We start from the raw sequence: 21208 nt of genomic DNA on the forward strand, positions 1-21208 counted from the left end.
TTTCTTCCGTCACCTCGGCAACACAACAGGATCGCAGAAGTCGATCCAATTCGATGACATTAGTCTCCTACTCACGACTATGAGGGCTATTATTTTGAATATTGATTACCTATCCCTACCGAAGAGTTGAACAACTTTCAGAATCAGATCCGCCGCCCTGAATCCCTACCACTCTCAACTAAGTATCCACCAGGTCGTCCACATTCTCTCGGCCTGCGGTCGTCTCGCAGAAGAGCCGCATCGGATGCCACGTGCCAGCCCTTGCGTTGCTCAATTGATCACCAGTTCGCGCAGCACCTGCGATCCTATCTCTAATATGTATTATATCACGCCTAGCCTCTACAATCGGGGCCGAAAATCTATCAGCGGGCTTCCTGATCGCAACCTGTTGTCAATGTCAACAACCCCAGGTTGAATAAGCGACCACTCCTTATATTGCACTTTTACCCCAATTTTTCGTCCCAGCTACACGTTGATGGATCTTCGATCCCCTCGTTGCGGTCCTTTGTATGATCATTTGAATAATACTCTGCTTTTACTAACTAGATTAGACATTTCAAACCAAAAAAAAAAAAAAAAGGCTACAATCTTGAACTGGCAGTAGTCCTGATCACATCGCTGGATCTACTGTGATGTCCGTTCACTTCTCGCTAAGGTCTCTCGAATTTACTGCTGGAAAACAAAGCCACGTCCGCCTTGTCCAGCATATCCACCAACATCACAATCGATCCCAGCTCAAAATTCTTAACGCTCAACTCCTCCTCCCTAACCCCAAACCTCTCCAACGACGGCCCACAGACGAAAAAGCTCGCACCGAGCTCCTCCAAAATATTAATCGCCTCCCTCGGCAACGGCCTTCCCATCTTCCTCAAACACCCCTCCACAGCTCTCGTCCATAACCTCCCAAACACGCCCCCAACTAACGGTCTGTAGCCCTCTCTCACAATCCGAACGCCGCTCCCCTCAAACCAAATCAGCACCTCCATCCCCATCACCGCGCCCCCAAGTGCCTTCTCCAACACGCCCACCGCCTTCTCCAACTCGGCGGTTCCCACCACCACGACCATCTTCCTCCTCCCGCTCAAGCTCATCCCTTCTCCCTTCTGGATAAGGCAGTGGACATCCAGGTTATCGTTTGCATGCTCGCTGGCTATCATATCGTTGCCGGTGCGCTCGCACCAGATGCAGACATCGCGGAACAGGCCCTTGTTGTTGCGGATGACAAGCTCGGCTATGTCTTCGGGGTTGAGCGAGGCAAGATCTTGCCGCAGGGAGGAGAGCACGATGGGCGAGGCGAGGGTGTGGGTGGCATCGACCACGAGGGGGCGCGTTGCCTCGAACGTCACGGTCTTGCCGACCATACCTTGCTTAATTTGGTGCGGCGGAATGTTTGATTATTCGTTTTGTTTGTCAGCTTACACAGCAAAGCGAGTATTCGTGAGACGTGTGTTGGGTGGTTGGTTCCTGGTGCTACTTCCTATTGACTGTGTTTAAATCCTGCGGCTTGCAATTTCTGGTGTCTGAAGACAAAAGCTTTCCTCGGAAGATCTTTACCTCGCGAACTGGGAGAAGCGGAGAGAAGTGAGTGGCTTTGGACCTTTGGAATTTCCTACTTTTATACGAACCTGTATTTGAAGAGAAAATAGAGAACATATGATGCGATAGCAACAGGACCCGATCAGGCCACCACCTATCAGCAGCAGCCCACCCAATCACCACACCATTCTCCCTGAGCCCGGAAACAATCACAGTCTCGTGACACCTCAAGACATACGAGAAACCCATCCATCCATCCACACATCTCACTACCTACCTAAGCTATTATATGCCTCTCCACTGATATTGCCAGTGCAATAAAAAAGCAGAATTCAACACCACGTGCTCATCACGCGACCCCCACCTCCACACCTACCGGTACTAGGTAATAATTGGTCCCCACACCCATACACCCCAGCAGATCTCAAGGGCAAATATTTTGTTGCACATCACAGATCTCGCTCTCGTGTCTCCCGCGCCAAGAGACGCAGCTACCCTCGATCTCACGCTGAACGAGCGTTTTTTGTTGCACGTCTCCGATCTCGCCGTTACGGTTTTTCGTTGCGCTAACAGGGGGGGAGGGATAGGGGGGCTGTCTGATTGGCTAGTAGGCTACTCCGGAGATTTCTCGAGGGAACCGGGAGGAGGGTAGAGTGGGTTTTGTTGCACATCGCCGATTTCGCCGTTTACGGTTTTGCGTTGCGCTAACAGGGGAGAAGGGGAAGGGATCTTGTCTGATTGGTTAGTAGGCCAGATCTCTTGAGGGGAGCGGGCTTTGTTGCACGTCGCCGATTTCGCCGTTTACGGTTTTTTGTTGCACTAACAGGGGGGAGGGTGAGAGGGCTGTCTGATTGGTTAGTGGACTAGATCTCTTCCGAGGAGCGGGTTTTGTTGCATGTCGCGGATTTTCAGACCTGAGAGGATTTCTTGCACGTGAGTGGGCGGAGGGGTGGCGGGGCTTTGGTAACCGTTTCGAAGTTCCGAAGTACTCTGCCCAAATGGAGGTCCAGACTCCAGTTCGCTTGCTGACTAACTAGCGAGAAACATACCATCTCAACATCACTACCCACTTCCTTCGTTATCACATGGGAGAAAAAAAAAAAAAAAAAAAAAAAACTCCATCCCACAGCTGCATCAAACATACTATCAAGATGAGGTCCTTCCTGAACGGTTGGCGCGGCATAGCCGAGGAAAAAATCTCTCAGAAACGTCTCGGACTTGGCAACAAACCAGCATTCAAAAACGACCACTCGGCCACGGAACTCGCGGCCAACACTTACTCATACTTCCACTCGTCGAAAAACCGCCAATTCCAGGCAAAGTCAAAGTCCGAAAGCACGCTCGGGGCGGACAACCACTTTGGATATGTCGTCTGGCCGGTGATCATTTTCGTGCACGCTGCGGCGGAAACCCTCCCGGCCGGGACGATTTCCGAGGCGATATCCTGTCTGCAGCAGTACTGGAACCCTCAGAGACACGCTTTCTGCGCGTGGAAGATGTTCCCTGGGAACAACGACATCTACTATGACGATAATGCGCACGCGGCGCAGGCGCTGATCAGTGCGTATGAGGCCACACGCGAGAAGAAATATCTCCAGCAGGCGAAGGCCATCTTGACGCATCTGATCATGCCCTCGGCACAGCAAGATGGCGGCGTCCCGTGGCACACGAACAACCCGAACTGCCGCAATGCCTGCTCTACCGGGCCGGCGGCTGTCGCGGCTCTGAGACTTGCTGCTCTAGAACAAGACGACCGGCTTGTGGCTTTTGCGGACCGGGCACTGGGCTGGCTGGTCTCAACGTTGAGGGATCCCCAGGACGGGTTGATCTGGGACAGTCTTGTGTTTGGAGCCGACGGATCACCTAATATCAACAAGATGAAGTGGACGTACAACACCGGCTTTGCCATTCACGGATTCACGCTCCTCTTTGAGAAGACGGGGAACCCCGCGCATCTCCAAACTGCCGTCCGTCTTGCCGAGGCAGCGCTGGACCCCGAGAACTCCATGTTCGACAAGACCCTCCCGAAACCTAGTGAGAGGATGTACTCCGACAGCTCCTTCTTCCTGCATCACTTGGTGGATGGCTACCGCGTCCTCTCGAAGCATGCTCTGACGGTTCGACTGGGGAGCGAGATTCGGCGGATCGCCGCTTTCGGACGAGAATTCATGTTTGATCACGCTGATGGCCTCTACTTCCGCGGTAGCTGCCCGTACTCCATCTCGGAGGGGTCGCGAGCGCGGTTCAATCAGAAGTTTGGCGTCGATAAGGAACTGACGGTCAACAATCAAGAGAGAGACGAGCAGGGGAAACTATGTAAGCCGTCTCCCTCCCTCCCTTCCCCCCCCTCTCTCTCTCAATATTTCGTGTTCCGTAAATTGGTCTAATGGCTGGCTGACTCTCTACCTAGGCAAGACTTTGATCGGCTGTGCGGCTTGGGCGAGGATCTTGCACGCTGCTGAAGGAATATGATGGCGATTTCTCGGGCGGATACGAAGTATTTCATCCCATTGAAACCAATTTTGTCCGGGTGGCATTAAAGAAATTCGTCTCGCCAGAATTGCAAAACCCGCAAACAGAAGTAGCTGGTTGAAGGCTTATTTTGGTTACATGCTTCATGCTTTTTCAAGCACGCCTTCCAAAAAATCGGACTTGTAGAGGAGAAAACAGTTTAGTAATGTTTAAAGCAGGCGTGGTACCAAAGGCGATATAGTTTACTCAGATGGCTTATCTTTGTAGAATAGAAAAGGGATGGAATTCGCTATGGTATGATATGAAACATAAGAATATATATATATATATATAATATAATGTAGATATCTCCAAGAGCTTCTACGTATCGTGCAAGAGATTTAATCATTTTTCTTAGAAAGTCATCCGAATAGTGCTGATCATATCATCAGGTGACTTGAGATTTTGCTAGCATACAGTACAACTGTGCTAGGGGGCCGGGCAGATATGTAACAATGTAGTAGTACAACTATTTTGATAACCATATCGAAGGGCACGGTACAGAGGGCGCCACCGCTCTTTCTCGTGGCCACCGAAATGTCGCAATGCGACGCTTATCCGTAAGTACTACTAATTGTACCGGTAGTACTACTTAAGCGTCAAGCCCTGGTCGACGTCGTCGTCGTCGTCGTCGTCGTCGTCGTCGTCTTCTTCGTCGAGATTGATGAAAAAGGTCTGGGCGAGAGGGTTCGACAAGAATCGAACAAAAGATCCGTCGTCCTATCGGTTTGGGCTCGCATAACATACATGCTATGAAATGTATCCAACAACGTCAATACGCTTACGACGGGAGTTCGTGTTGACGGAATATTTCGTCATGAACAGATTCGAAGGGTCACACTGGATGGAAATTCGGGAATGCGATATACGAGATACGGCAAATCCGAACCGAAACCCAAAAACTCCACAAGCGAGGGCTGTACCGTAGAAGCTTGATAATCGTAACGCCTTGGCCGTGCTGCGCCGCCGACGCGGAGTTGGATCGTCCTATCTTGCGCCGACAATAATCTTCCTTATGGCTCGCAACATTTCACCTCCTTTCTAACCCATATTCCTCACACGATCAGCGACTCGAACGGTTGAACTCGCACGGCAGCGCATATATCTCATATCAGATCAAGATGACAGCTTCAAGTTTTCGCCGGGTCTCGTATGTCCCTCCTCCGGCGGATTTTGCTGTTGAAATGCCCTCTCGACCGCGAGACGGTGACAGTGAGAATGGAGTAGCACACACAGGATTGTACCCAATACCAATACCCCCCTTAGGAAGAAAAACCAACAATACTGACTCTGGTACAGTCGACATCTAATGTCAGAGCAACAACAACATCAAAGATATACCTGCGGCTCGTACCAGGCGCCTTTCGACTTCAGACCTTTCTCCATAACAACAAATAACATCTCGCTCGGGTCGGGCTTCCCATACACCCAGGGCCTCCGCGATCTAGGCATCACGCCAGAGCAATGGCTCCACTTCAGCAGAGAAGTCGTCAACGCAACCAAACTCACCAAGGCGGAGGACAAGGCGGCATGGACAGCGGGTGTAGCCACAAGCGCAGCGGCGTTTCCCTTCATCATGGTCTTCGGCCCCGTGGTAGGATACTACGCGGGCAAATCGGTGCACAAGAAGACACTGGTAAAGAAAGTGAAGGAGAAGTTGGCGAAAGAGGGCGACCTACGATCAACGCTCCGCGAGTGGAACGAAGGCCTGTTCAGAGAAAAGGGGATACAGGTCAAGCTCGAACCGCCGACATTGGAGGGAGAAGTGGTGATTGATGCGCGGCCTGGCGCAAGCCCGAGAGATATGCAGAAGGAGGCGCGGAGGCTGGCGAGGCGCTTCAGGATCGTGTTGGTGCCCTTTGACCCGAGGACGCACGATGAAGGGCCGTGGTGGTTGGATGACGGTCCCGGGTCGCCGCTGTCGTCGCTGTCCCTGCGACGAGGCGGGACGTCAGAGCTAGCCTCCCCCGTGTCGCCGCTGTCGCGAGCGGCCAGCACGTCGATTCCGGAGCGGGAAAGCTGGGTCGATCACAAAGTGAACGCTGCTCAGGCCTCGCCGTTTTCGGGCATCGAAAATCACCCGCTGCTGGTTGCGGAGATGCAGGGCCGTCCGGCCGCGGCAGAGATGAACGGCGGCCCGCCAGCGGTGGCAGAGATGAATGGGGGCTCCTCGCCGTACGACCTCCCTCCTGTTTACGTTCACGAGCTTGAAGGCAGCCCGATTGCGAGGGAGCTATCGGCAGATAAGGAAGAGGAGGAGGAGGTGAATAAAGCAGACCAGCTGATAACGTAATGCTGAAAAAAAAAAAGAGCCTATACTCGCTTTATTTATCTAGCATTTGATTCTCCTTTTCTCGACGTTTCTCGACGGCCTATTACTCTAACATCTATCTATCTTCTGCATTTTCATTTGAAAGTCTCGGATTCGCTTTACAATTTTATAAAGGCATTTTAAATTCGGAACGACCCATTTTTTTTGTTCTTGCTAAGCGACATCTTTTACTTTGATAAGCGATATGATATCAAATAGGTCCTTTAAAGTACCTGCCTACCTTGCTTTACGGAGTATATAATCTGGAATTGAATCCCGAGAATGGAATTTCTATATCTACTCCGGCGTAATATATTCTTCTCCCCTTGGATTATCGAGGCCGGTTGGTCTGACGACAGCGAGCGGCGAGCGTCTCACGCACCAGACATATTTATAAGCGACGCAATACTCAGATATCCCAATGAGGCAGCACCAAAACCATATAATTGTGATATCGGACTCTCAGATAGCAGGTGCCTTCAAAATGAGTCACTACCTCAGAATATTAAGAGTACCAACTAATACCTAAGCTGCCTTTTCTTCTTGCTTGCTTGCTCCTTACCAGTACGACACGCTTTCCAATCATTCGAAGAAAGCGAACACCAAAACCGAAGCTTCAGATACTGAGCTCCGCTTGTTTTGCATGGAGGCATGCTATCTACTTCCCTTCCACACAGTGCAACATTCCAGCATTCGCGTTCGCTTCTCTCTGTTCGCTGCCCGTATCCTTCCTCTGTGTTGATCTGATACGTAAGGTAAGGTACGTATCGGGTGGCATTGTCAGCCTGTTGCCTCTTTCTGGTTGTTCAAAGCAGTTCTTGTCCTAGGATCGCAATATTGCACTTGCAAACGCGTCTGGAATACGATATCGAGTATCTCGTAGTAAGAGCCTGACAAGTCTGCCACGGCTTCACGCTGGCATACTGAAATCTAAGATGGATGCAAATCTCAAGAATGATTTTTGGCTCAACTGTTTTGGCTTGGTGGTAGAGAAGAGAGAGTCGAGGACTGAGCGCTAACGATGTGATCGGAAATCTTTCTTGATGTTTGAAAGACAAGGAATAAATCAAGATATTGTGTGCAGTGGATGAGTAGGAGTCTGACTTGGAGTCTGGATCGGAGTCTGACCCGGAGGCACTCCACTTCTCACCTCGGCATCTCCACTTAAATTATGGATCCTATTCTATCTAGCCGGAGTTTTACCGGAAACCCCTGTCCAACCTACTCGCCTCCTACAAGCTGCACAACTCTGACCGGCGCTAGTCTCGAGCTTGTCCATGATACAACTTCCTCCCTCTTCCCAACCTCCCTCCTCCAAACATACTCCCGTCGCCATGTTATCTTCAGTCCGCGTCGCCAGCCGCAAGGCCGTGTCTCACAGCATGATCCGAAGCTCTGTCGCATCCTGCCAAGCTTCAACATGGGCTAATGTGCCAATGGGTCCTCCCGTAAGTCATAATAGCTGTTTGTCCATTTTACAGTCTGCGAACTATATACTAACTAACTCTAAAATAGGATGTAAGTTTTTATCTCGACCTCTAGCTGCGTGAAAATGCTAACGAACCGTCTGTGGAAAGGCTATCTTGGGTACGTTAGAAGTTGAGCTGGAAGGGAGGTAATGCTTGATCTAACAGCAACACAGGTATCACCGAAGCCTTCAAGGCCGACAGCTTCAAAGAGAAGATCAATCTGGGTATGGGAGTCTCTGCGGATGCGAATTGGCCTTACTGATGATTGCTGGCAGGTGTTGGCGCATACCGTGACGACCAAGGAAAGCCATACGTCCTCCCTTCTGTACGAACTGCCGAAGACAGAGTCGTGTCCGCACAACTGAACAAGGAGTACGCCGGTATCACCGGTGTCCCTGAGTTTACCAAGGCCGCTGCCCTCCTCGCATACGGACCCGGATCATCCGCGCTTGACCGTCTCGCTATAACACAGTCAATCTCTGGAACAGGGGCCCTCAGAATTGGTGGAGCTTTCCTCGAACGCCACTACCCAGGCGCAAAGAAGATATACATCCCAACCCCATCATGGGCCAACCATGCAGCTGTCTTCAAGGACTCGGGCCTGGAAGTCGCCAAGTACAGATACTACAACAAGGACACCATTGGCCTTGACTTTGAGGGCATGGTTGCGGACATCAAGGGCGCGCCAGAGGGAAGCATGTTCTTGCTCCACGCATGTGCTCACAACCCTACTGGTGTCGACCCTACGCCCGCACAGTGGAAGGAGATCAGCAACGTGGTCAAGGCTGGTAACCACTATGCGTTCTTCGATATGGCATACCAGGGATTTGCGTCTGGGGATACCGACAAGGATGCTTTCCCCATTCGCCACTTCATTGCTGAGGGCCACAACATCTGCCTTGCTCAGTCGTTCGCCAAGAATATGGTACGTTTATCCACTTCTGGGGGACCATAGCAGCTATGCTAATAAACTAAAGGGACTCTACGGTGAGCGTGTCGGCGCCTTTTCCATCGTCGCCGCCTCCGCTGAAGAAGCCAAGCGCCTCGACTCACAAATCAAGATCTTGGTGCGCCCCATGTACTCCAACCCCCCCGTGCACGGCGCCCGTGTCGCCTCCGAGATCCTCAACGACAAGGCCCTGAACCAGCAATGGCTGGGCGAGGTCAAGGGTATGGCCGACCGTATCATCACCATGCGCGCTCTGCTGAAGAAGGAGCTTGAGGCCCTTGGATCCAAGCACGACTGGAGCCACATCACCAGCCAGATCGGCATGTTCGCCTACACTGGTCTGACCCCTGAGCAGATGGCTACGCTGGCCAAGGAGCACTCGGTTTACGCCACGAAGGATGGCCGAATTTCCGTCGCGGGTATCACATCGGGGAACGTCAAGAGACTTGCTGCTGCTATCCACGCTGTGAAGCCTTGATTGGGTGTAATGATGTAACGTGCAAGCGATCATGATCTTCCGATGATTGGGCGCAGAAAGTGGCGAGCGAAGGCTGGCTCTACCTGTAGACCAAATCTTCCAGTTGTACAAACGTTTGCGGCACTCGTAAATGAATTCCAACTTGACGCACACTACTTGACTTTGAGTGTTATGGATCTTGTTACCTTGGCGAACGCTGGCACATCTAGTTCTCCTGAAAAAGTAAAGGGGCCAATTCTCGCTTAGCATTTATCCAAGTGACCCAAAGGCCTCCTTTTGGAATGAAGTCCTTATTGTCCGAAAGATAAAAGGACATTCAGAGTCACATAAACAAATGTAGGTAGGTAGTTAGCCGGATCATAATACCCGACTCTCTATTACCCCATATCATTCACTCACTCACCAGCCTCTTGCCTCTTGCCCCTTGCAAGTCCTGCAAAAGACTATTTGTTGTCCTTCTTGAATTTCTAGAAATTTAAAATATCCTATAGCGGAATCTGAAAGGGCCATTCCGTGCGACCTGCAACAAAAACCCGCCATATTCTGACATGACATCAGCCCAAGTTCGGTGCCAGCACCACACCTTACTTATACCTCCCCCTTGCTTACGACCCCATTGGCATCCGCTACTTTCCCCTCAACCTCTCCACATCCCTCCCTACCTCCTCCAGTTCCCTCACCAGCTCTCCATACGCTCTAGCCAAGGCTTTCAACACCCTCTCCTTCTCCCCGCCATCCTCTCCCTCCTCCCTTCCAACACCATACCCCCACAACGTCCTCTCCGCCATACGCATTCTCTCTCGCCCTCTCTCCTGCCCACTCCTCAACTCCCTGACGTAATTCTCCAACGCGTGGCGCACCTCCTCGCTATACACGATCCTCTCGCCCTTGGCCTTCTTCTCCGCCGCCTCGCAGGCCACCTGCACCGCCCGCAGCGCCAGGAAGTCTGCCCTGCTCTTGAGGTGACGCGCCACCGCGCCGTGCGCCGTCTGCTCCAAGATGCGGATCATCAGGCTCGCGGCTAGGTGATGCAGGGTCAGCAGCGTCGTGGTGTTCGAGACGAGTGCGGCGCGGCGCGCGGCCAGCTCGCTGCGTTTCTGCGCGCCCTCGTCCTGTAGGGCGGTTATCGTGGGCACGAGCCGAGGGATGCTGCGGTGCAAGAAGGAGGGGTTGGTGGAGGGCGTGAGGATCTTGCAGAGGGCGAGAGCGGCGGCTTGGAGGGAGGTGGAGAGGAGGGGTCCGACGTTGCGGGGGAGCTGCGTCGCGAGAGAGGCCCAGTGGGGTGTGCTAGCTAGGAGCTTCTGCTGGGATGGCGGGATTTGAGGCGCGGAGAGGTGGGAGGAGAGGAGGAGGATAAGCTCCAGGAGGTCGGCTGGGAGGCTGGTGGTGGGTGGTTTGCTTGCGGCTTGCGAGTGGGATAGTCGGGTGCTGCTGGGTTTTGATGTGGTTGTTGCTGGTGGTGCTGGTGGAGCGGGGGAGGAAAGGTCGAGGTTTTGGACGGTGGACTTGAGGAGTTGGGCTTTCGCGCTGCGGATTCGTGAGATCTTCAATGCCTTTTCTATGATTAGCACGGGACAATCGAAACTGGGGCCCGCGGGGGAAAATAGACCTCCGAGACGGCATCGCGCTCTTTCTGCGCGGGGTGATACTTCGTCGAGCCGTTTGGATTCAGGATCTGCTTGGCGAGGATGGAATGGAGAGCGGCGAATTTGGGATTCGCCTCGAGGATGGAGTCGTCGATTGGCGGTAGCATCTTGACTCCTGGAGACGGGAGTGAATGGCGGGGAGTTGAGGTCCTTGAAAGAAAGGGGAACGAGGAACGAGGCTGATGTTTACTTTCTTATCGAGAAATATGGGCCCGACGCGGCTAGGGCGCGCTTGTCGCGTCAAATATAGCTAGAGGTATGTACGGCCCGGAAGTGTAACTATTCTCATAACATAACGAAACTTGCGATATATGCTTATTCTTCCCTTCCAGTTTATTATACTTTCCTAATTTTTCTGACAACTGAATGGAACTGGATAGGGAGCCAGCCTTTCTTCTATTGTAAATAATGGCCAGCGCTAATTAATTCTTTTTTCAACCTCCTAATAATATTGGCTCTATACTGGAGACCAACATTCTGATTTTAGATTGAACGTATATCGGTCCCAAAACAATGCAGAAATGATACAAGATCTTCTGAGTTACTGGTATGTCTTTTCCTATATATTGTGGCTTGCTTTGTGAGCGACCTACCTACAGCCAGCTCCTCCAATCCATCTCGTCTCTCTTCGCTGCGGTGGTACAGCATATCTCAACTTTCCAATCATTCCCTTGTTATGCGGTCCCGGGAAATGCGTCTGCGTGCATCGTAGCACAAATTTTTTGATGAAGCGTATGGACTTTCCGGAGAGCAGGAGCCGGGGAACGCAAATCTCGGGACCTTTCAAGCGAAATTATCCAGTCTTATATCTGTTCTTCCGTGATCTTCGGTACCTGAGGAGAGCTTGTCGATGGAAAGACCATCTTTATCGATATATATTTATTCGGATCTGTTTCTCTGGCTCTTCAAAAGCCTTCAAGCTTTATCATGAGTACTGCTTCGGGACGTCCTTCAGCTAGCACCCATGCTGCAGAAGAGAAGCATGCCGACCATCAGCATGTCGAGCATATTGCTACTCATGACCGGATCTCCGGCCACGAGAACTACTATGAGAAGAATGGCTTGAGAACTTACGGTGATGGGGAGGATCATGACCACGAGCCACCCGTCAGTGTTCGCCCGGCTCTATTGCACTTGGTCTAACACTTCGCAGATGTCGCCACAGCGAATGATGTCTTTGATCGCGATGTCGTTCATATGGACCGGGTCGCAAATTCCTGTTTACATCTTTGGTTGGTCCATTTGAGGAATTTCACGCCTTCGGCAACTGACAATTGCACAGGGGCCATTCCTCCGTACATTTATGCGGATATAGGTGGAGCTGACCGGTACGCCATGACTTCCGCAACAGAATATCGAACTGCCTTATGCTGAAATCTTTTAGCTGGATCTGGCTCGTTCTCGCCAATCTTCTTGCCCTTGCTGGTGTCTGCCCTTTCGTCGGGTCTCTTTCGGATCTCTTTGGCCGCAGATATATCTGTTTGTTTGGCTCTTTCCTGGTCATTCTTGGCATGATTGTATTGTCCACCGCGAAAGTAATGAACACCTTCATCGGTAAGTTCTTACTCAATGAAGACATCTCGACAAGCCTACTAAACTCCCAAACTCCCGTGCAGCTGGGATGGCAATCGCAGGTGTCGGCGCCGGGATTTCGGAGCTCACAGCTCTTGCTGCCACTTCGGAGCTCGCACCGACAGCCAAAAGAGGCAAATATGTGGCTGTCCTGATCTTCACGATCCTCCCTTTCTGTCCCTCGGTTCTTTGGGCACAGTTGATTGCCGAGCACGCCGGATGGCGCTACTGCGGGCTTCTCTGTGGGGTGTGGACCGCCATTGGGTTCTTCATGGTGCTCTTTTTCTACTTCCCACCCCCAAGAGTCAACTCGATGGGCCTCTCAAGAAGAGAGATCATTTCGCGAATTGATTTCATAGGGGGTTTCCTGAGTCTCTCGGGGATGATTCTGTTCATGGCAGGCATGCAATGGGGTGGCTATCAGGTATGTTCACCAGGTTTGCCTTTGCTTCACGCGTCAATATACTCACCGAAGACAGTATGACTGGGACTCCGCTCACGTACTAGCACCCCTGATTCTTGGGCTCTTATTTCTGGTAGCTTTTGTCCTCTGGGAAATCTACGGTACTAAACATCCTATGTTTCCCTCCCGCTTGAAGCAGGCACCGCGGATTCTGGCTCTCACATTGGTCATTACCTTTATTTCGGGCGCCAATTTCTTCAGCATTATCATGTTCTGGCCGACTCAGGCCTTTAATGTATACGGCCATGATCCAGTCGAGGTGGGTATCCGCGGTATCCCAGTTGGATTCTCGATCCTTGCCGGGGCTGTGATTGTGCTGTGGTGTTTGTCGGTTCTTAGAGGAGGGAATAGAGAGTTGATCATAATCAGCTCGGTCATGATGACAGCTGGTAATCTTCCTGCTCCAAACTCTGGCCCCCACTCAAAGGAGATATATTGACTCTGACCAGGGTGTGGAGCACTCGCCTGTGCCGACCGTTTCAATCTTCACCAGCTCTGGGGCATTCTGGTGCTGGCTGGACTCGGCATTGGAGGCATCGTCGTGCCCGCCTCAATCATAACAACGATCATCTGTCCCGACGATCTGATCGCAACTGTTACAGCATTGACTCTCGCCATCCGGGTGATCGGCGGTTCGATCGGTATATCCCTCTCCCCCTTCCCTTCTTCCACACTTCCGCTCAACCCCTCCCCGTAGGATATTGCGTCTACTACAACGTGTTCATCAGCAAATTCGTTCCGAATGCCACACACTACATCGGTGGGACCATGGCCCTCAAACTCGGCATCACGAACCTCACCGATATCAAGCGCGCAATCGAATACACCGGAGCGTCCCTCCTTCCGCTCCTGCACACGATTCCCGGCATAGGCATGAACGAGACGAGGTACGAGATGGTGGTCCTGGCAGGTCAGATTGCTTTCGCCGAGAGCTACAAGTATGTGTACTATACGAGCATCGCGTTTGGAGCTGTGAGTATTGTGACAGCGTGCTTTCTGGGTGACATCTCTCCGTACATGGACGATCATGTAGCGGTTATCATGCACTGAGGTGGAGGCGAGGCCAAGACTGTCGGACAATAGGCACAGTTTGTTTGCGGCGACACGAGTTATAAATGCTATCTGGCTCCTTGGAAATTTTATCTTCTTGAATGCAACGACACAAACCAGCATTTCAGTCCTCCTTTTGGTGTTTCACTTTCTCAATCGCATTTGTGGGTGCTCTTTCAATGCCGAGGAATATCTCGCACGACACTCTCTTTACTTCCCGGTAGAGTAGACCAGGTCCGTTCGAGCCTTCACACATTGGATTAAGTCACTCTCGTCACTCTGCTTTAGAGACCTTCCTCCGCTCTCCCAAGAACAGCAGCGGTCTTCTGTCTTTACTCGCTCGCTTGGCCTTCGTCAAAACGCCCACGGTCGGCTCTGTAGCAGCCCGCGTATTGACTCTCTGCGGCGGCACCGCGCTAGTCTCAAAGAACAATTCGTCGCCTACGATTACATTTGCGAGGCCGTTACTACCGGCTGCACGAGTTGATACAGACGGACAACGTCCAGCAACCTCGACTTGCTGCTGTATGACCGCTGGACAGACGTCGGGGGCGGCTAACTCTACTGCATCATTCGGTACCGAGCAGCTGCCCCTCAGGCTGGAATGCCCCGTCCCGAGCTCTGCAACGGCAGTAGCAGCAGCGTCTGCTGGACGCTGGAGGGGCGAGTCGGGAGACACCTGATCGCAATCCTCCCGCGCCTGACCTAGCGATGGAGCCAACGCCAAAGGTCGGAACTCGAGAGAGATCAGCGAGTTCTTCTCCTCGTCCAGAATCAGACCGTGGACCCATATCGATACTCTCCTCTGCTCCATCGCCGTGCTGACCTGCTCCGCTTCATCCCCCTCGGGGAGCTGTGGTTTCGGTTTTCGCAGTCGGTGGCGCGGATGGGGTGGTCGCGAGATGAAGATGATGTCGTGGAGATCTGCTGCTGGTGGTGGGTGATGATTGCTTGCGGCGAATTGCATGCTCGTCTCGAGGCTTTGGAGCCTGTGGAGGGTGGCGTGCCGCGTGGTTTTGAGACCGTCCGTTACCAGAGCTGTCATCTTCTCCTCCTCTAACAGCTCTGCGGCAGATAACCTGAGCTCCGGTCAGCAGCGGACCTGGGATCTAAAAAAAGAAGAAGAAGAATTTAAAGAAGGAGAAAAAAGAAAGAGAAAGCCATATTATACTTTCGTGCCCAACGGCACCGAGCCAGCCCCAGGTTGTGCAGCATGATATGCAGCGTCACGGTACACGCCTCGAGCGCTCCCCGGAGGATCTGGAAACGGACGTGTCCAAACACCAGACGCCCCCTCGCCAAGAGATCCCCATCGCGTCTCGCAACGTCGACGCGGCGTATACCCTGATCGATCTCGAGCAGAACCTCGGCGCCGCGCGTGACGATCGTTCTCATCTGCGCCAGGGCGCCAATCGAGTACCGACACGGCGCGGCGTGGGTGACCGTGGCGTGGACTTGTAGCAGCACCGAGCAGAACAGGGAGATCTCCAGTCCAGACTGGCGGAAGTCGAGGCCGGCTGCTGCTGCTGTTTCCAGCGTCGCGGCGAGGTCGGCGAGGGTGCTGGAGAGCTCGAGGCCGAGGGCGATGAGATTGGAGGTATTGGATATGGGTATGGATGTGGACGTGGATGTGGATGTGGATATGAATGTGCGATGTTCTGCCATGCTGAGTGAGGGATAAGAGTTGGATTTAGGTTATGGGATGGGATGGCTCGCTCTCTCGGTCGCTCTATCTATGCTTTCATATCTGGACTTGGTCAGGCCTGGGTGGTTGTCCGACCGTGTTGTACATGTACGTACCGCCGTGACACTGCGACTTGTGTGAGTAGAAAGAAAGAAATCTTGTCACTTTCGTATCCGTCGATGTCCTGAGGTCGCATGGCTACATGGAAGGACCTCCATGTGAGTCATATGTAGCTATTACATGCCGAAAGGTCACTGGAAGCGATTTGCTCGATTCTACATGTTGGGTTGTCGTCTAGCGAGGCGCGGCTTGGCCATGTATTTTACTTGCATGTATTATCATGATTATTGACTCAATCACGTTTGGGACCGTATGTTAATGGGGTTGCTCAAGCTTCAATTCTTCAAGCCTTCAAGCTAAGTTTGAAAATTTTCCGGAAGGCTTCCAATCACGGAGACCAGTCGTACTCAGGTGAAAGATACCGAGCCCAAAGAACAGAAAACAAAAAATAGAAAAAGATTAAGCGAGCGAAGATAGGGGTTTGTCGGGGTCCGCAAATATTACGCGAAGAGAGATATTGGTCAGAACTGAGCTTTTCCACTTCTTCACTAGACACTAGAGAATTTGTAACGCCTTTGACTCGTGAGTGGTTCCTGAGCTGAAATCTCGTTGGGCGCTGGCATTGTAACAAATCTATTATTTACTCACGAGGTTACAGGCGAAATAATCAGAACCGAGTTAGCTCGGGGCTGTGATTGTAAACAGTGAATCGTAATACCTCGAAGATAGTGCATGATTGCTGATAGGTAACGATCGCTAATAGCGGATTGGAGAAGATAGTAGATAGTGCAGCATCCTCTTTCAAATAACAAGTGAGAGGTAGTAACAAAAGAGACATACATGCGTATAACGAAGACTGAAATTGATCCTAGAGTTCCCAAGATGTATTAGCGATTAGATATAAAAGTAACGGGGCGTCGAAACAAGCTTCTGCCTCTATTGACACTGGCAGCAGCCTCAATATGGCCGGCCCCACTAGACTAGTCCACTTTTACCCCTTGAAAGTAAATATCCGGAAGTGCGGAACAACGGAGTCCGGCGAGGACGACAATGCCACATCTTTTGCATCTTTTCGGTGCATCCTACCGCTTGGTTGATTACAGCATTCTACTTCTCGCCCCCGCCAATCGCACCGTAAGGCATTCTAATCACCATGCCGTTCCTTGGTTGGCCATATATCCAGGGCGAGTCAGCATGGGGGCCCAATACTGGCCTCTACGAGTAAGTATCTTGGTACTTCATCGAGCATTCCTCGAAAGAAAGAAAGAAAGAAAGAAGAAGGAGAAGAAGGAGGAGGAGAAGAAGAAGAAGAAGAAGAAGAAGAAGAAGAAGAAAATTTCTTAGTGAGATCGACTGACTTGAAACTCTTAGGTTCTGCGAAATGGTATGTTCTGCTGGAAGCAAGCCTGAACTTTAACTGAGATGTCAGGATTACTACATCACTCCCTACATCGCCGAGTTCATTTCCGTCCTGACCAACGTTGGATACAGTATATACATATATATCTCTTCCATCGCACCATCTCCGTCCGTAGACTGACATCAACCGAGTTTCCCTCGGGATACGTGGCATCCGCAACAACCACCGTAACTCCAACGACCAAGTCGTGAACCTCTGCTATGGCAACCTGATATTCGTCGGCGTCGGCTCGGCCCTGTACCACATGAATCTCAAATACTTCACGCAGATGAGTACGCCTTGACAGCTATCCTCTGTCCCTTCTTTTCCTCATTTTTCTTCTTCTTTGGGAACCATGCTAATCCAGTGATCTAGTTGATGAAGCATCAATGCTCTACGCCACCGCCGCCATCCTCTACGGCTCGCTGAGCATCACCATGGGCAGCACGTCCCGAAAATCGCTCGCCACCTTCCTCACCGGCGTCATCATCGCCGCCTCCATCGCCCACTTCATCATCTGCGACGTGCAGACGTTCCGGCGCACCTTCCTCGTCATGCTCTTCACCAACCTGGGCCAGTGCATCTGGCTCTTCTCGTCGCGCGTCCCGGACGTCGGAGTGAAACGTGCCGCCCGGTGCCTGGCCCTGTACGGAACCTGTACGCCCAAGACTTCCTCTTCCTCCTCCTCCTCCTCCTCCTCCTCCTCCTTCTCACCCTTCTCACGCGACCCGTGTTTACCTACTAACTGACTGACTGCCTAACTAACCAACCGACGAACCCCAGGCTCCTTCATCCTCGGCTTCTCCCTCTGGGACATAGACAACAAATTCTGCGCGCAGCTGACGCACGCGCGCGCCCTCGTCGGCATGCCGCTGGGCTTCCTCACGGAGCTGCACGGCTGGTGGCACCTCTGGACGGGCGTCGGCACCTACCACTTCATCGTCTTCATCGAGTACCTGCGCACCTACATCAAGGCCGTCGAGGAGGCGGAGGAGAGCAGCAGCAGCAGCAGCAGCAAACGCAAACGCAAACGCAAACCTCCCCCCACCTTGGTGTGGCCGAGTCGCTTTTCCTTGCCTTACGTGACAGATCTGCGTGCCGCCACCACCAAGTAGCTAGCTAGCTAACTATCCTCCTCCTCCTCCTCCTCCTCCTCATCCTCCTCCTCAATGGTACTCCGAAAAGCCCCAAACCTCGCTCCGCAGCCCCGATCCTCATCTCGTGAAACGTAACGAATAATCTCTGGAGCATCATCATCATCATCATCATCGCTGGCGTCAGATGCTCAACTGACCGCCCTCGAAGTACCGAATTAAGCGAGGGTAGAGAAGAAAGAAAAAAGAGAAAAAATATAAAAAAAATATAATAAAAAGAATAATTAGCCCTACACAAAATATAAAAAGACATCTCCCCCTCCCCCCCTTGAAAAAATCCATTCGAATCTCAAGATGGATTGTGACCCATATGTATTACACGAAGAAAGCTAGCTCTGGAGGAGACTCTTCCTTGGATTAACCCAACCACTGGTCCCTTTCCCTTTCCCTTTCCCTTTCCCTTTCCTTTCCTCGCTACCTAGTTTCTCATACCCGTTCGTCGTTCGGAGCGAGGTCATAGTACTCGTCAACGTGTGATATGAATATGAAATGATGCCCGATTAAAGACTTACCTTTACCTAGCACCGGTCGATCCGCTTTGAATTACATTTACGATGATATCTTCAAGTGATACACATAGATATACGCAATAGCTTTCGAGTTTTCGCGTTGTCATCCTTTTCCGCAGACAGCTGGATTTGCCCAAGGAGTATACAGAACATGAACGGTATATTCTTGCACCCCCCCTACCCCTATCACGTATCCTTATCAGGCTGAATGATTTAGGTCAGTTTGCTAAAAGAATTTGGAAATTTTTACAACTGATGCTTGCATAAGTTCAAAGTTTGCTACGGTAATCTCAACAATACCTTTGCGCTAAGCCTTTTTCCCCCCTTCAATCTACCATATCGCTTAAAAGTTGACGATGACAACATCGGCCAACATTTCTAGCCTCCGGATCACCATACCAGGACTCGAGCCCGGTGAAAAGAGGCAGCAGATCAATCAGTATTGGTCCTTTCCCGAGTCTGCAATAATATCGCACCCTTCAACTCCGATTCTGCATCGTTTGCTCGGTCCCCGAACACCTCGTCCATCTGCTCCAGGAGTTTACCTTTGGTCTCTGGGACGATGCAATATGTCCAGACCAAAGATGCAAAACAGGTGACTGCAAAGAAGACGAAAGTACCAAATCCAGTTTTTTCTATTAGCAGCGGCGTTACTAAACCCTGTTTTGGATGAGTAAACTTCGAGGATCCATGATAGGGAATAATCTTACGACGATGAAGTTACACAGCCAGTCTATCGAGTTGAATGTGAGTTTCTCGACAATTGTAAGAGAAAATAGTGGTAAAAATGGGTAACTTACTGGAGCATGTCGAGATAGCTACACCTTTGGCTCTCAGCGACGAGGGAAATATCTCGGTTGGTATTGCCCAAGGTACCGGGCCCCAGCTAGCCCCGAAACACATCATATAGAAGAATAGGAGACCGACGCAGAACCAGCTTGGGAGAATATGAGATGGCCAATCGGATGAAAACTTTCCGACCATAGTAGCGATCACGGTGAGGCATATCAACATGCACATACTTCCCCAAAGCAAGATTGATCTGCGTCCGAAACGATCAATCCCCCAGATACTGAGGAGGACGCCTACGAATTGACTGATGTTGAGTGAGCCAGAAATTATGAGCTGGTTTTTGTACTTGTGACCTATCGTCCTACGATGAGTAAGTAATAGAAGATAGAAGAAATAAGGATTGGAACAGAAAAGAAACCTACTTATACAACGATGGTGAATAGTAGACCAGTGCATTAATCCCCACGAACTACCTTGTCAGCAGATCTTCTTGGCAGTTTGATGATACCGATATACTAACCTGTTGGAAGAACATCAGCCCGGCTCCAACATGCGTTCTGCTCAAACACCCAGACTTAAAACAGTCCATCCATGAAGCAAATTCAAGCTTCAGTCTGTTACACCATGTCTTAGCAGCAAGATTCGGATGTCGCTGTTCAAGGATTTGTTTCTGGAATGTTGACTCTGCAATGATGCCTACCCATTCCCGTTGCACTCTGGGATCGGAGTCAGGCAGCCTTCGTAACTCTGCAAGGACAGCCAAAGCTTCATTTTCTTTCCCCTTCGAAGCAAGCCAGCGAGGTGAGAATGGCAGGAGCCATGTTGCGCCGGCCGCAAGCAGAAGTCCGGGAATTATCTGGAGACAAAAGGGAACTTGCCACGGGAGGTTATCCTTGAGCGATCTTGTGAAGTACGTAAGCCAGAAAGAGATGATGATGCCAAATACGATGTTCAACTCTTGAAAGGTGATCAAAGACCCGCGCAGCTCAGGAGGGGATATCTCGGAAATATAAAGTGGTACAACCATGCTCAGCCTGGCAGATCTGTCAGCTTCTGAAGATTCGCGGAAAATGACTGACTCACATCCCGACCCCAATTCCTCCAACAAAGCGTACGCCGACAAGCATTTCATAATTCTTAGAAAAAGTTTGAAGCGCAGATCCCAGCGTGAATATGGATACCGCCAGGATGATCGAGTATCGTCGAGATATCTTGTCTGCAATCCAGCCTTCGTTGAAAGCACCTGAGTCCCTTGTCAGAATATACTTTCTGTTGATCAAGACCGTCGCTCACCAAGCAGTGCACCAAGTTCAATCATCCCAGTCATCACTCCTATGTTAAGGGCTTTGCGGGAGTCTTTATCCGAGACTTCGGGAAATTGATCAAGGAACTGCGGCATGCGTAGAATTCCAGAGATCACTCCTTGACTGAAGACTTGTCAACAGTGACGAGCGAGAGAATAGGAATCGGAGGTAGGCTCACTCGTAGCCGAATAGCAGGCCACCGAGGGCAGAGCAGGTGGTGCAAAGCAACACATATCGCGATGAGACCAAACCACGAATCCCTATGTACTTGTTAGGCGCACTTCATCTTGTAATTTTGCAGGATTGGTTTACCCGTTGGTC

General features: G+C 51.2%; 9 protein-coding genes across 9 annotated transcripts; 5 read left to right on the forward strand and 4 right to left on the reverse strand.

Annotated features, from left to right (window-relative positions):
• Positions 1 to 650: 650 nt before the first annotated feature.
• On the reverse strand, positions 651 to 1361 carry L3040_006918 (uncharacterized protein; the record flags this gene model as incomplete). The annotated part of the gene is made up of 1 exon (XM_007296822.1): positions 651 to 1361. One exon carries the CDS (start codon positions 1359 to 1361, stop codon positions 651 to 653), a length of 711 nt encoding a protein of 236 aa, XP_007296884.1.
• Positions 1362 to 2687: 1326 nt separating this feature from the next.
• On the forward strand, positions 2688 to 4008 carry L3040_006919 (uncharacterized protein; the record flags this gene model as incomplete). The annotated part of the gene is made up of 2 exons (XM_007296823.1): positions 2688 to 3852; positions 3947 to 4008. 2 exons carry the CDS (start codon positions 2688 to 2690, stop codon positions 4006 to 4008), a joined length of 1227 nt encoding a protein of 408 aa, XP_007296885.1.
• A 1160-nt stretch (positions 4009 to 5168) lies between these two features.
• L3040_006920 (uncharacterized protein) lies at positions 5169 to 6340 on the forward strand (the record flags this gene model as incomplete). Its single annotated transcript, XM_066156088.1, has 2 exons — positions 5169 to 5287; positions 5347 to 6340. The coding sequence occupies 2 exons, from the start codon at positions 5169 to 5171 to the stop codon at positions 6338 to 6340; spliced, it is 1113 nt and encodes a 370-aa protein (XP_066010905.1).
• A 1352-nt stretch (positions 6341 to 7692) lies between these two features.
• On the forward strand, positions 7693 to 9254 carry L3040_006921 (uncharacterized protein; the record flags this gene model as incomplete). The annotated part of the gene is made up of 6 exons (XM_066156089.1): positions 7693 to 7806; positions 7874 to 7876; positions 7936 to 7945; positions 8001 to 8051; positions 8103 to 8752; positions 8805 to 9254. The coding sequence occupies 6 exons, from the start codon at positions 7693 to 7695 to the stop codon at positions 9252 to 9254; spliced, it is 1278 nt and encodes a 425-aa protein (XP_066010906.1).
• Positions 9255 to 9880: 626 nt separating this feature from the next.
• On the reverse strand, positions 9881 to 11007 carry L3040_006922 (uncharacterized protein; the record flags this gene model as incomplete). The annotated part of the gene is made up of 2 exons (XM_007296825.1): positions 9881 to 10807; positions 10864 to 11007. The coding sequence occupies 2 exons, from the start codon at positions 11005 to 11007 to the stop codon at positions 9881 to 9883; spliced, it is 1071 nt and encodes a 356-aa protein (XP_007296887.1).
• Positions 11008 to 11827: 820 nt separating this feature from the next.
• Positions 11828 to 13985, forward strand: L3040_006923 (uncharacterized protein; the record flags this gene model as incomplete). Its single annotated transcript, XM_007296826.1, has 8 exons — positions 11828 to 12007; positions 12054 to 12132; positions 12183 to 12228; positions 12285 to 12454; positions 12517 to 12896; positions 12952 to 13324; positions 13385 to 13576; positions 13633 to 13985. 8 exons carry the CDS (start codon positions 11828 to 11830, stop codon positions 13983 to 13985), a joined length of 1773 nt encoding a protein of 590 aa, XP_007296888.1.
• A 274-nt stretch (positions 13986 to 14259) lies between these two features.
• L3040_006924 (uncharacterized protein) lies at positions 14260 to 15650 on the reverse strand (the record flags this gene model as incomplete). Its single annotated transcript, XM_066156091.1, has 2 exons — positions 14260 to 15064; positions 15175 to 15650. The coding sequence occupies 2 exons, from the start codon at positions 15648 to 15650 to the stop codon at positions 14260 to 14262; spliced, it is 1281 nt and encodes a 426-aa protein (XP_066010907.1).
• A 1232-nt stretch (positions 15651 to 16882) lies between these two features.
• On the forward strand, positions 16883 to 18243 carry L3040_006925 (uncharacterized protein; the record flags this gene model as incomplete). Its single annotated transcript, XM_007296828.1, has 6 exons — positions 16883 to 16950; positions 17101 to 17113; positions 17159 to 17219; positions 17281 to 17421; positions 17504 to 17785; positions 17912 to 18243. 6 exons carry the CDS (start codon positions 16883 to 16885, stop codon positions 18241 to 18243), a joined length of 897 nt encoding a protein of 298 aa, XP_007296890.1.
• Positions 18244 to 20185: 1942 nt separating this feature from the next.
• L3040_006926 (uncharacterized protein) lies at positions 20186 to 20982 on the reverse strand (the record flags this gene model as incomplete). The annotated part of the gene is made up of 4 exons (XM_066156092.1): positions 20186 to 20197; positions 20284 to 20617; positions 20667 to 20826; positions 20877 to 20982. 4 exons carry the CDS (start codon positions 20980 to 20982, stop codon positions 20186 to 20188), a joined length of 612 nt encoding a protein of 203 aa, XP_066010908.1.
• Positions 20983 to 21208: the final 226 nt, after the last annotated feature.

The sequence above is a fragment of the Drepanopeziza brunnea genome (genome assembly GCF_022702325.1).
Source record: "Drepanopeziza brunnea f. sp. 'multigermtubi' strain 214-2 chromosome Unknown ctg12, whole genome shotgun sequence".
Classification (NCBI taxonomy): domain Eukaryota; kingdom Fungi; phylum Ascomycota; class Leotiomycetes; order Helotiales; family Drepanopezizaceae; genus Drepanopeziza; species Drepanopeziza brunnea.